Here is a 14,503-nt window from a genome sequence, read left to right as displayed (position 1 = left end):
ATTGCTCTTGTTTTTTATATATCTATATTTCTCCCTGCTGAGAGAAAGTGATTGACGAACTAATTCTTATAGATGAGAAGCAGCAGAAACAGAGGCAGATGAGATGTTTTGTTTGTATTACCATAGGGTCTAGGAGCCCCAGGTGTGGAGCAGGACGCTGCTGTACTAGGTGCTGTTCAAACACAGCACAAAGAGATGGTCCTTACCCTCAGATTGTAAGCTCTTTAGGGTATGTCTTCACTACCGGCCAGATCGGTGGGCAGCAATCGATCCAGCGGAGATCGATTTATCGCGTCTAGTCTAGATGCGATAAATCGATCCCCGAGCGCTCTCCCTTCAACTCCTGTACTCCAGCTCGGCGAGAGGCGCAGACAGAGTCGACGGGGGAGCAGCAGCAGTCGACTCACCGTAGTGAAGACACCGCGGTAAGTCAATCTAAGTACGTCGACTTCAGCTACGTTATTCACGTAGCTGAAGTTGTGTAACTCAGATCGATTTCCTCCTCCCCACCCCCGGTGTAGACCAGGCCTGAGTATAAGACAAGAGCCAACATGTTGATGCCAACAAACAGTTGAGGGAGTACAAGGAAACAGTGAGACATTATCGGTCAGCATGATAAATAGTGGTCTCATTGCACCAGCACCATTCTCAAAGGCACGGAGAGAACAATTTGTGAGGAGAGCTACACGCTAACAAATGGGACAGATAAGATAAATTGGACACTCATACATATGCTTTCTCAAAGTATAAGAACAAGGGGACAATTAAAGTGAAAGGCAGCAAATTGAACAAGAAAACATCTATGCAATATATAATTAACCTGTGGAACTCATTGTTGCAAGGTACAGTTGAGGCCAAGAGCTTAGTAGAATTCAAAAAAGGCCTACGCACTTACACTGTACTATGGATGTTCTCAGTGGATAGGCTAAAACATATTTTGAATGGATTTAAACCTAGGATTTAAGCCAGCCAGAAACTGCCTGTGGTTAGGAAGAAACTTCTCTTATGAGCAGCCTATAACGTAATTCTGCACTATAGAATGGCTAGTGCCTTCCTCTCGATTATCTAGTGCTAGTCCCTGCCAGAGATGGGTTGCTGAACTGGATGGGCCAAAAGTTCCGTGAGATCTTTAATGATCAGGAATGGACAGATGTACAGAGAGTTCTACATTTCGAGAGATGGTATTTCCAGCAGCAAGCCTGGCACTGCTATAGATTGCAGACCTGACACTTTTAAAAGAAATAGAGACTTGAAAATGCTTCTCTGTTTCTCTTACGTGACATTGACATTTATTACATGTGAGCACACTGGTCTTCTTTTAACACACAAAGCCTGATCCACCAAAAACAATCAGGCAGGCATTGGTAACATAAGCTTCAAACTCACCCTTTCGTGGGTGGCTTGAGATATTTTTTACGTTGAATTTGGACTTTAGAGCCAATGTCACCATTTATCTGTATTCTGACATCTGCACTTAATCAGTGTTCTGGCTGCATTATGCTCGCATGTTTACTAGACAGGTATAGGAAGCATTACATGCTGACCTGACCTCAGTTCATTTTATAATCCCATGTACACCTAAAAGAGCTTGCAAAAATCCAGTTAGGCTGAACAAATACCCTCCATTGGAAATCATTTAAAGGGCTCCTTTTTCTTGATAGAAGTTGGAATTATGTGATTACAAGATTGCTCCAAGCAATGAGGTTTACACCGTCTTTAGGAGGTTAAAATTCTTACTTTACAGAGAATCTTATTTTAAAAAGAATCGTGTCTAACCAGTTTGTTTAGTTCTTTGAATGCAAAAGATTGTGTGTTCTCCTGGCTTCCTTTTCTGAACATGTTTGAAAGAGTTGACTTGATCAGGGCTCAGAATTTTGTTGATCTCCCTAAAGCACCCAGTGATCTGTTGGATAACAGAAAGCAGCTACTAAATAATGATTATTAATTTTGCATTCAAGAGTAACTTTCATCTGAGGATTTCAAAGCATTTAGAAACATTTATCCTTGCAACACCATTGTGCATTGTTACTTATTTATATTACAGTAACCACTAAATCCCTTGGTTGAGACCTCACATCCTGTTGTGCTTTTACTACCACATAGACCGTTTCTGCCCCCCAGCTTGTTTACAACCTAAATAGACAAGACAGGCACAGGATGGAAGAGGAAACAAGGACAGAGATGTGAAATGATTTGCTCAAGGTCATGCAGCAAGTTGATGGCAGAGACAAGAATAGGTCTTCTGACTCCTAAACCATGGCCTAGCCCCTAGGCCATGTTTCCTAGCCGGCATAGTGTAAACTATAGAGTGATTAAGTGATTTGACCAAGGTCTTAGCAGGGAAGATTTGCAAAGACACAAAGGGGAATTAGGCTGCTGAGAGTTAGGCACCTTTGAAAATCTCCCTCAGGTTGAATGGATGGCAGGGCAAGGACTAAGTCCCTACCAAACTCTTCCTCTCTAGAGCACACTCCCCTTTGATAAGGCTTGCATCTAATCACCGGTTTATTTACAAATGAGAACTTTTCATAAAAACACTCATCCCCTAGGCTTCCTTCTCAGATGTTTTTCTCCTTTGAATCGTGAATGACTTTAACTTGATCTTGCATCTTAACCCAGAATCGCCCATGACACACTCCCTTGGGTTTCTCTTGAGTGCTAAAAGCCTCACTCACTTGAATTTGAACTGCATTTTGTGAGCAGTCAGACTTGCAATTCACCTGTGACTCAGGAACTGTTTTACACAAGAGTCTCCTATTTTCCACCGTTCACTAACATTTATGTTTTGCTTTTGCCTTTAGTTTTACCAGCTGACTCTGATGCTTGGAAGGTGAGCCCTCAAACTGCAAATATGGTGATAAACATCTGCCTCCCACAGTTCAAGCCAAGAATTCACTGCAGCAAGGTAAAAATAAAAAAGCATTGTGTTTTCTGCAATTTAAGGCATAGAGGGTCAGCTCTGGTATCCCTTGGTTAGATGGAAAGAATAAGCAGTCCTTGTCTCTGCTGGACAGAGTAGACAAAGGAGTGCTCACTCACTACATCATTTGTGTCTGAGATAATGTGGCAATGTTTCCTTAATTAAGAGCATTCTCAGATGCTCATGCAAATCTTTTCTAAGAAAACACAACCAATTTTACTCACCAGGCTCTGTGGCGAAATAGCTCAGGAAACACCTGAGCAGTGTCTGTTGGAATTATCTCAGTGTAATGTGCAGAGAGATGCTCTTGTGGCATCACACTTAAAGGGCCATGGTCAGGTAGGTTACAGCAAAAACATAACAGGATTTTTTAATTGTGCAAAACTGGATGGAACTGCTTGGGGGATTGAAAATTTATTTTTAATTTATAATTTTATTTTATTTTTTGTGAAAGCCCCTCAAATCTTCAAGACTCAAATCTTCAAAGCTAACCAGTCTTATTGCAAAGAATTGGGGTCTTGTGGTATAATGGTGAGTTAGGACTCCTGGGTTCTTTTTCTGCATCTGCTAATTTGGGGTAATCATAGAATATTAGGGTTGGAAGAGACCTCAGGACGTCATCTGGTCCAATCCCCTGCTCAAAGCAGGAGCAACCCCAACTAAATCATCGCAGCCAGGGCTTTGTCAAGCCGGGCCTTAAAAACCTCTAAGAATGGAGATTCCACCACCACCCTAGGTAACCCATTCCAGTGCTTCACCACCCTCCTAGTGAAATAGTGTTTCCTAATATCCAACCTAGACCTCCCCCACTGCAACTTGAGACCATTGCTTCTTGTTCTGTCATCTGCCACCACTGAGAACAGCCAATCTCCATCCTCTTTGGAACACCCCTTTCAGGTAGTTGAAAGCAGCTATCAAATCCCCCCTCACTCTTCTCTTCTGCAGACTAAAAAGCCCCAGTTCCCTCAGCCTCTCCTCATAAGTCATGTGCCCCAGCCCCCTGATCATTTTCGTTGCCCTCCGCTGGACTCTCTTCAATTTGTCCACATCCCTTCTGTAGTGGGGGGCCCAAAACTGGACACAATACTCCAGGTGTGGCCTCACCAGTGCCGAATAGAGGGGAATAATCACTTCCCTCGATCTGCTGGCAATGCTCCTACTAATACAGCCCAATATGCCGTTGACCTTCTTGGCAACAAGAGCACACTGTTGACTCATATCCAGCTTCTTGTCCACTGTAATCCCCAGGTCCTTTTCTGCAGAACTGCTGCTTAGCCAGTCGGTCCCCAGCCTGTAACGGTGCATGGGATTCTTCCATCCTAAGTGCAGGGCTCTGCACTTGTCCTTATTGAACCTCATCAGATTTCTCTAGGCCCAATCCTTCAATGTGTCTAGGTCACTCTGGACCCTATTCCTACCCTCCAGCGTATCTACCTCTTCCCCCAGCTTAGTGTCATCTGTGAACTTGCTGAGGGTGCAATTCATCCCATCATCCAGATCATTAATAAAAATGTTGAACAAAACCGGCCCCAGGACTGCCCCCTGGGACACTCCACTTGATACCAGCTGCCAACTAGACATCGAGCCGTTGATCATTACCCGTTGAGCCCGACAATCTAGCCAGCTTTCTATCCACCTTATAGTCCATTCATCCAGTCCATACTTCTTTAACTTGCTAGCAAGAATACTGTGAGAGACTGTATCAAAAGCTTTGCTAAAGTCAAGGTATATCACATCCACCACTTTCCCCATATCTATAGAGCCAGTTATCTCATCATAGAAGGCAATCAGGTTGGTCAGGCATGACTTGCCCTTGGTGAATCCATGTTGACAGTTCCTGATCACCTTCCTCTCTCCAAGTGCTTCAAAATGGATTCCTTGAGGACCTGCTCCATGATTTTGCCAGGAACTGAAGTGAGGCTGACCGGTCTGTAGTTCCCCGGGTTCTCTTTCTTCCCTTTTTTAAAGATGGGCACTATATTTGCCTTTTTCCAATCGTCCGGGACATCCCCCGATCACCACAAATTTTCAAAGATAATGGCCAATGGCTCTGCAATCACATCAGCCAACTTCCTCAGCACCCTCGGATGCATTAGAGCTAGACCCATGGACTTGTGCATGTCCAGCTTTTCTAAATGGTCCTTAACCTGTTCTTTCACCACTGAGGGCTGGTCACCTCCTCCCCATACTGTGTTGCCCAGTGCAGCAGTCTGGGAGCTGACCTTGTCTGTGAAGACGGAGGCAAAAAAAGCACTGAGTACTTCAGCTTTTTCCACATCCTCTGTCACTAGGTTGCCTCCCCCATTCAGTAAGGGTCCCACACTTTCCCTGACCTTCTTCTTGTTGCTAACATACTTATAGAAACCCTTCTTGGTACCCTTCACATCCCTTGCTAGCTGCAACTCCAGTTGTGCCTTGGCCTTCCTGATTACACACCTACATGCTCTAGCAATATTTTTATACTCCTCCCTAGTCATCTGTCCAAATTTCCACTTGTAAGCTTTCTTTTTGAGTTTAAGCTCACTGAAGATTTCTCTGTTAAGCCAAGCTGGTCGCCTGCCATATTTGCTATTCTTTCTGCACATATGGATGGTTTGTTCCTGCGCCCTCAATAAGGATTCTTTAAAATACAGCCAGTTCTCCTGGACTCCTTTCCCCCTCATATTAGCTTCCCAGAGGATCCTGCCCATCAGTTCCCTAAGGGAGTCTAAGTCTGCTTTTCTGAAGTCCAGGGTCTGTATTCTGCTGCTCTCCTTTCTTCCTTTTGTGAGGATCCTGAACCCGACCATCTCATGGTCACTGCTGCCCAGGTTACCACCCACTTACACTTCCCCTACCAATTCTTTCCTGTTTGTAAGCAGCAGGTCAAGAGGAGCACAGCCCCTAGTTGGTTCCTCCAGCACTTGTACTAGGAAGTGTACCAACACCTGCAACTCCTGTTGACTTCGTTTGGAGTTGTGGGTGCTCATCACTGCTAAAAATCAGTGCCAAGGTATTTCAGGTTGGGACCCCAGTTAGGAGGTCACTCTGAAAAATTTGGCCCTTTATCCTTTCTCTGCTTCTGTTAACCTCTCTGTAAAATTGGTGTCATAAAACTGTTACACCTCATAGGGGAGTTCTGAGGGTTAATTAGTTCTGAGATCTTCAGATGAAAGGTGGTAATATTTGCATTATTCAAGTGCTTACATAGTCAATATTTTAATTTTATAGAATCATAGGGTTGGAAGGGACCTCTGGAGGTCATCTAGTCCAACCTCCTGCTCAAAGCAGGACCAATCCCCAACTTTTTTTTTTTTTTTTTGGCCCCAGATCCCTAAATGGCCCCTTCAAGGATTGAGCTCACAACCGTGGGTTTAGCAGGCCAATACTTAAACCACTGAGCTATCCGTCCTCTCTCTCCCCCCCCCCCCCCCCCCCGATACTTTTTTCTCTCTCTCCCACCAGAAAATTCCCTGTGGCTCAGTAAAATGTGAAACACTTTCCCATTTTTCTTTCTAAGGTGTCAAACTACTTATAATAATGAGTTGAGCTTTCGTGTTTGATTCTTGGAGTCATAGAAATGCTTAGAGATTATCCAGTTCTTAATTCAAAGCCTATTTTGAATGGCAAGGCCCCCCCAAACTGTATCTCAAAAACAAGAGAACCTGGGTTTTGTCCTGTGAAAAACGCAACATTTATTTACACGGTATTTAAAGCCCTTCCTAGATGGGTTTGATTACATTGCTGGTCTGAGACTCCAATTAAGTCAGTGGAGTTGCCTGCTCTTACAGCAGGGCTGAATTTAGCCTCTCCTCCATATTTTAGCCTAGAATGAATATATGGCAAAATTCTTTACAATAAATGTTTTCAATTAAATTCTCATTCCCTTAAAGAGGCACTGTTATAATTGGTGAATGCTTCTAACATCTTGAGCAACATTACTGTACCAAATGGGTTTGCAGAGCCCAGCACCCCTAGAATAACAGCTCAGGGACACACATGCTCTGGGGAGTAAAATCAAGAGAGCACAGCTCATCCTTTAAGTTTTGTTATTCACCGCTGATCATTTAATGCCTCATTTACATTTTGTCTCGCAAATACTGTAAAAGTGGTTGCAAACTCACTTTCCTCTTTTGGGTCAAATCAAGCCCAGTATCCTCTCCTTTCTCTTTAAACACAGATTTCTGCTGATGGTTATGAAGTTGAGAACCTCATCTCTGAAGACCTTGCAAAGAGAAACCGGGGCTTTCGCAGTGAATATTTTATCAAGCCCCCGGTCCATGTTACTCTCTCCTTTCCCTTCAACATAGAAATCTGCAGGATTAACATAGACATCTCATCGGGTGGGTATCAGAATTTCACGGGGCTGGACATTTACACGTCTACCTCATTGAACAAAAGCTCTTGGAACAGCCCGGAGTCTCAGTTCTCAGGTCTGGCCGGTCAGCCTGTGTCGGACAAAGACGTTTTCACGCTAGTGGGCAAAGCCGTTCTAAAAAATCAAAGCAAAGTGACGTTCAGCCACAGGGGCTTCAAGCCAAGGCCTCCTTTCCATCAGATGGAAGCTGTCTTCTACCCTGGTTCTGCATCTCACGACCTATGGAATAAAGGCCCTGCCTCACTGAGCAATGTATCACATTTAAAAATTTGCATCTCCCATGTAGCAGGAGGTGGCCTCCCTTGCATTAAAAGACTGGAGGTCTGGGGGCAGCCAGCCAAGTCGTGCCCGCAGGAAGTGATGGACAGCGTGTTCCGAGTGGCCTCTGAGTGCCTGGCTCAGGGCTTGGGCGTCCAGAGTGCCAGTTTCATTTTACCAATGGAAAGCGAGTGTGTGCCCTTAAGCAACTCCGACAGCGAACAGCAGAGTCTCCAGAAGCTAGTCGATGTTGTTCAGGATATCCCTGAAGAGTTCTTGGACCCTATCACTCTGGAGATAATGCCCTTCCCAATGCTGCTGCCGTCTGGCAAGGTGATCGACCAGAGCACTTTGGAGAAATGCAACCGGAGTGAGGCTTCCTGGGGTCGGGTGCCCAGCGATCCTTTCACTGGGGTTGCCTTTAGCCAGCACTCCCAGCCCCTCCCTCACCCCTCTCTAAAGGCGAGGATAGACCACTTCCTATTACAGCACAGCATTCCAGGCACCAACCTCCTCGGGAGGGCTCAGGTCTTAGGGATGGTCACACCTTCTTCCCTAACCATGTCCTCTCTGAAAAGGAAAATGGACTGCATGGAGCAAAGCCCTGATGACAGCAACCACGTAGAACCCTCCTATTTTTCTACCACAAACTTACTAGCCATGTCTACCTCAGAGAGCAGTGCTAAAAAAATGAAAACTGAGAGTGACTCGCATTTGGCCCAAATGGACTGTTCGACAGGTATCTCGCCTCCCTAATTCTCATTGTTTCTTCACCTTCCTGGTCTCCCAGGACCAGAGTCACACACACCATCCCAAATGTGATTTCACTTAATCCTCACATCTCCTGCAGATTCTCACACCAAAACCTAGGGGCGCTTTTTGAGGCTGTTGTCTTTTAATCCTGCCAAACATTATGGAAATGGTTTTAGCGTATCATTCATGTCTGATTTTCCCCTTTCCTCTACCCAGTACGTTCTTTCTTTCATAGCCAGATTTTACTTCTGTTTTATGGTGGTTGTTTTTTCAGTCCCTGACCGCATTGTTCTGCCTATGTCAATCTACACCATTTATTTGCCCATAATTGATTCAGATCACTTAATTTTTCCATTAGTCTTTTATTTCCTTTGTCCCCATTATTTTCAGTTCATTGACAAGTTTTGCTGTGCTGGAAAATCATCTCTCTTGCAGCCTGTGCAAAAAAATTATTGGGATTCTACTAGCCCAGGCACACAATCTGCTGGCCCGTCGTCCCCATAATGGGAGGAAAAACCCTCAAATGTCTTCCCTGCGCCGAATGAACTGGTTCGTAGGATCATGTGTGGGCTGCTTACACAGATCACTGTGATCACAAATGTGGTCCTACTGACCCTTCTGCTGCTTACGCTCCTAACGGTTCTCCCCCAAGTGGCACTTATTTATCGCAGCACAGCTTTAGAAGCACTTGTCAAATCCCAGTCAATAACACTAAATGCTTGTGTTGATGGACATCCCTGCCAAGGGAGCATAAAACCTCAGAACCAATGGATAGCAGAATGAGGTGTGTGTGTGTGTGTGTGTGTCCAATCACAGTGAAGTGCTAGAGGCCAAGGGACAGCACTTGAAAGGCTGGAGGGGAAGGTACTACACATGGGCTGTGGGTGATTAAACCAGAGAGGACATTTCCAAAGAAGAAGCCTTTACAGTTGCTAAAAGTGGGCTGTAGCAAGTGTCCGGGGGCTGGCAGTTTGACACTGGTATCTCTCCTCCTTCCCCCCCCCCCCCCCCCCCCCCCCCCCCCCCCCCGGTATTGGTCGCTTTTACACTGTTAGAAAAATGTCTGTGAGCAGAGCCATTGGGCACGAGCTCGTCTGTGAATCATTTGCCAACTGTCATGTCACCAGCTATGGGCCCAGTCTTGCACCCCTGGCTCGGTGAGCAGTCCCATTGATCATCCAAGGCTTTACCACACAGCTTAGGTCCCTTCTGTGCTACAACCTGTCATTGTCAACCAAGCCAGGAGATAGCCATGTTGTGAGCGGGTTCTCTGGCTGGGGTGTACTTGCTGTAATGTAGGCAGCCTCTTGGGCTCCCTGTCACTGTACGTTGGGCGTGGGGCACTGGCTAGCTCTACCAGCGATCGTGGATTGATAGCGCACTCAAGCTTTTTAACTGCTGAGCCAGTTACACTGATGGGAGAGGCAGGATGGCTCTGGGGTTAAAGCACAAGACAAATGCATCTGCCCCTCCAGAATGAGACCTACTGCTTCTGCTCTTTCATTCTCTAACAAGTAGTGCGTTCGGTCTCTCTGTCCTCTAACGAGCAGCTTAGCACAAGGGGGATGATAGGCCTGCTGTCTCCAAGCATGCTCGGTTATGTAAAGAATTAATTTTTTCTTGGCATATTTATTTCCTTCCTTGTTTGTGCTGAAATACCTAGAATGTGTTGAACCTGGGCTCACTCTGGCTTTGCTCCAGAACGCACAGCCCTTTATATGCAGACAACTCCCTTTTGCTCTGCATCTTTCTTACCCGTTGTGTGCCATAATCGTAGTTACTGAGTTATTTAATAACATTGCCGATAAAGAGAGGTAAATGAAGTTGAATAACCAAGGGAGAAGAGACTACGTGGGCAGGGGAAATTTGAAGAGAAGTGGAGAGTCACTGAGGCAGTGAAGTTTAGGTAGTCTGGTCCACGTACAGCAATGTTAACACCCAGCATATGAGTGTCTGTTGGACACAGGAGGATTGTCTCCCTGAAGAGCTGAGTTGAATTTTCTTTAATACATTCTGCAAAGGCTTAATATAAACCAAATAGGATTTGGGCTGCAGGTGGCATGGAGAAAGTTTGTCCACAGCAGGTACATGAAAATATCAAAGGTGGGCCAAAGCCGCACACTTCAGCTCTGAAGTCTCCCAGAGTTTGGGGCTTGTTGATTCAGGGCAGGCTTCAGAAAACGTGACGATTTATTTTGTATTACAGTAGCACTTAGAGACCTCAACTGAGATTGGGTCCCCATTGTTCTAGGTGCTGTGTATACACACAGTAAATGAATCCTTGCCCCCCAAGGATCTTCTTCCCATATCTATTGAGCTTCTGTAGCCTTCATCTCTGTATCTGAGCATCCATAGTCGAAGGATCTCCCCGGGGAGATTTATTAAACAGACCATTCACACAGTAATGCCAGTTTACTCATACATGGTCTTCAGCTAAACTAGAGCTTTGGGACCATGTAGGGGGGAAATGCTGCCATACCTTGCAAAGCAGCCAGAGGGTTCCAGGCCCTGATGACAAGACACGGTCTTCTAGCTTAGGTCCCCAGTTCAGATTTATGTCTCCGAAACCAAACAAAAGTACAAAATGGAGGGGTAATGTAATGTAAAATGGAGGGGTATCCATATGAAAATGAAAACAGCATTTTCTTTTTGGTTTAAACATTCCCCATCAGCGTTAGAAACCAAACCAATGGCACTGAGCTAGTGCCTACAGACCAGAAAGTGAAACTGACCAGTCTAGCATCAGCTGGCCAAGCTGAGCGAAATGCAGAAGTAAAGAAAGGGTGATTGGGATTTTCAAAAGGGCTCAAAGGAGTTAGGTGCTTAAATGCCATTGAAGTACAGGCTTTAAGCAGGCACATAAGCATTTGCAAGATCGGGGCCTAAACGTCAATGGCATTCAGGCACCTAACTCCCTTAGTCCTCTTTGTAAGCCCCAAGCAATAAAAATAAATAAATCGTAGCATGTATATTGGGCTTGTCCTTCATAGATCTCAAAGCACTCTACCCAGCTGGGCGAGGTATCCATATCCCAACTTCACAGGTGGCCAGCCATGCGTTAACTCAGCCCTAAGGCACAGTTTTGAAGAGAAGTAAAAGGGCTTTTGTCTTATGTTGAGATCATCCCTTCAAAATTAAAAATATGTTTAGTAGCGAAGCAGCATTTATTTTGTCCCTTGATGCCTTCTCTTCCCTCTCCCCCTCCCTCCCCCCCCCGTGGCTATTTCTAGATCTCATGCCTCTCTCTGCAGGTCCAGTCTCTCATGAACAGAAGCTGTCCGAAAGCTTGGACATTGCCTTGACCTCTGCACTCAGCTCTAGGCCATCATTTACAGCTAGGTTGATAAAAGGCCAGCAGCAGCTGCATAGCGAGGGGGGTTGCAGCAGTTCGTGGAATGCAAATGCCCTAGCTGGTAAGCAGCAAACCGACTGGTTTCACTTTGGGCATGCGGAAGCCCTAGAAAAGGAATATAGCAATGGTAGTCTGTAGGTTTTGCATTAATATAATTTAGCAAGAACCCTGAGCTTCCACAGGTTGGATTGTTCAATGACTTTTTTGTTGACATTTTTCCCTTCTTTTGACCTAAAGAGTAGTTTGTAAATCTACCCGAAGTTTCTCCTAAAACGTCTTACTTAGCAGTAACCATCTGAATACCTCCCAGTCTTTAATACTTTATTCTCCCAACCCCCTGGCAAAGCACAGCTGTACTATTATCCCCATTGTACAGATGGGGAACCGAGGCACAGAGACACTATGTGATCTGCCCAAGGTCACACAGGAAGTCTGTGCCAGAGCAGAGAATTGAACCTGCGTCTCCTGAAGCTCAGGTCAGCGCTCTGACCACTAGACCATCCTTCCTCATCAGCTGAATGAAGCTGTTGCCCATTTTCTGTGTCAGAAATCAGATGCTAGGCGCTAACTTGTGCCCTCGGAGGAGATGGGACCACGTGCAGTTCCCATAGAGAGTGCAGCTATCTGAGCTGCTTTCCCCAGCGGTGTGTTATACTGTTGAGCTTTTTAGTTTATCTTTTAAAGCTATCACCATTGAGATGGAATCTGAATAGCCCGCTCTAGGGATTATGGGCACGAAAAGCAAAGTGGTATTTAAGGAAATACGTTAAGTTCTTCATACAGTGGAGTATGATACCTGTGCAAATGTCTGACGGAGACTGGGTACAGTACTCAAATTCTAGTGTTTGAAAAGAGGGGGTGATTTTTAGCCTAGACAAAAGCGAGAATTCTTTTGCTAGCTTTCGTCCTCAATAAAATTCTGGTGGTACCAAACTTCACCTTGATGTAGTCTGCCCAAACAGTAATGCTAGGAAGAAGGGGAATACCCTTGGAGTTTGGACATGGTAGCTTGTTATAAGGAAAACAGGGCCCATTCCCAAGATAATGTGAGCGCTTGCAGCTCCAGCTGCTTGTAGGTACACCTCACCTCAGAATCGGGCTTATAGCCTACGTCTAACCTCTTGTGCCAGAGTTTCAGGTGTGGAATAGGTACCATGTTGCCAAGGTTGCTGTAGTATCAACTGACTTGCATTAACATTGACAAAACTTTCTTCTTTCAACTTTCCAGAGCACAATAGCAGCCCAGTTCAAGGATGCGCTTCCTGTAATAGAACATTTTCTTCTTATTTCAAAACGGAGCCTGTTTACCAGCTTCCATGCGGCCACCTCCTGTGTCGTCCTTGCTTAGCTGAAAAGCAGAAGTCCTTAACGATACTGTGCATGAATTGTAAAAGGTCAGTCTCCGCTCATGATGTGCTGAGGGTCCACTTCTAACTTCTTGCGCGCTGCTATTGAAATGGCTGGCTGAAAGGCCCCCAGGAGAGCTGGAGCCGCTGCTGTTCTACTTGCCTGTATTGAATAGTACAAGGACGTGGTCCTTTAAAGAGCTTGCCAGATGAGTGCACATAATTCTGAAGAGGACTTTGTCTTCTTATGCTTACAAAGTAGCGGGGAGGTTAGAGCATTGCCCCAGAGCAAAGCGTTACAAGGATAATAAAGCCATACGCTTCTTTAACAAGGAAAATGTATTTATATGAAACTGACATCCATCCAATCACGCACCATCACTCCACCATTCCAACGGCTCAGTGGTTAGCATAGGTGCCTTTTGAACTGTGAGTTTAGCTTCCCTGTCATTTAAAACCATTTCAATATTTGACAAGTAGCCGTTCAGTCCTGGGCCACATGAAGTCCTTGTGATTGAATCCATGCAAGCTACCTGACTTCTCCCCTCTCCTGCCCCCACTCCTTCCAATTTCCCAGCCGTGCTAAGAGCACACAGGTCACCTGTTCTGAAGGCCAGTAAGTAATGGAAAGAGGGGCTGGAGTTAGTGCGTAAGTAACTCTGACAATGATCTCATTCTGCTCATACAACTTGTAGAAAAGCCATTGCATTACACACAATGTCACTCTGTTTGTCATGTGACAGGACCGGCTCCCGTCTGGCTGATAGACATTTAAGCCTTAATAAAATTATGGTTAAAGTCAGTTACTTTCTTCTGCCTTGTAATTGGTCTCTTTGTGAGTCTTCCTAATGCTCTCGCCTTGTGAGTTTCTTTTCAGAGCTCAGTCTAAAAGTGAAGGAAAAAACCAAGTCGATACAAAGGAATATTCTCCCCAGAGCCATATATTTTCAAGGGGGTGATCACAGTAACCTACTCTGCGGTCTATACGGACTTTAAAAATTGATATTCATATGTGTAAATCCATGGGGCTGCAGTTTGCAGATATCTGCTGAGAAAAGGCACTCAGGAAAATTGCTCGGATACCTTCTGTCACCGGCATATCCTGGATATTTTGGGAACAAATGGATATTGGAGGGGTTTGCTAATATTACTCCTACGGGAATTCTGCATCAAAAAGTTAAAAATTCTGCACACAGTATTTTAAAATTCTGCATGTAACACAATATAATCACACCAGTTTCAATTTTGGTAATTTTGTTCCAAAATAGCTGTCAACAAATATGTCTGTAACTATACAGACCAAAAAAAAAAAAAAAAAAGAGTCAGGAAATGTTTTTTGACAAATAGATTCCTTACTAGTCATATTAATACAGAACTCTGAGTAATAATTAATTTAAACTACAATACAGAAAAGTCACAATAACTATTGAGAATTTCCTAAACCTAAACACATGAAAATTAACTTACAAATACTTGGTAACCAATACCATGCATTTCAGTTATAATCCTTGATTTTC

General features: G+C 44.7%; 1 protein-coding gene across 2 annotated transcripts in view; it reads left to right on the top strand.

Moving 5' to 3' along the window:
- The window catches only part of UBOX5 (U-box domain containing 5), a 31,227-nt gene extending 17,439 nt beyond the window's left edge, over positions 1-13,788 (top strand). Inside the window, exons 2-5 of one of the 2 annotated variants that reach the window (XM_065404725.1) lie at positions 2,802-2,905; positions 7,080-8,274; positions 11,519-11,701; positions 12,869-13,788. In XM_065404725.1, the coding sequence (XP_065260797.1) occupies positions 2,852-2,905; positions 7,080-8,274; positions 11,519-11,701; positions 12,869-13,074 (1,638 nt within the window). In that variant the 5' untranslated portion in view covers positions 2,802-2,851 and the 3' untranslated portion in view covers positions 13,075-13,788. The remainder of the gene's footprint in view (positions 1-2,801; positions 2,906-7,079; positions 8,275-11,518; positions 11,702-12,868) is intronic. The other variant, XM_065404724.1, reaches the window with a different exon arrangement.
- The last annotated feature ends 715 nt before the right edge of the window (positions 13,789-14,503 follow it).

This window comes from Emys orbicularis, chromosome 5 (assembly GCF_028017835.1).
Source record: "Emys orbicularis isolate rEmyOrb1 chromosome 5, rEmyOrb1.hap1, whole genome shotgun sequence".
Lineage (NCBI taxonomy): Eukaryota > Metazoa > Chordata > Testudines > Emydidae > Emys > Emys orbicularis.
The sequence above is the reverse complement of the archived record's forward strand: the minus strand, read 5'-3'. Positions and strand labels throughout refer to the sequence as shown.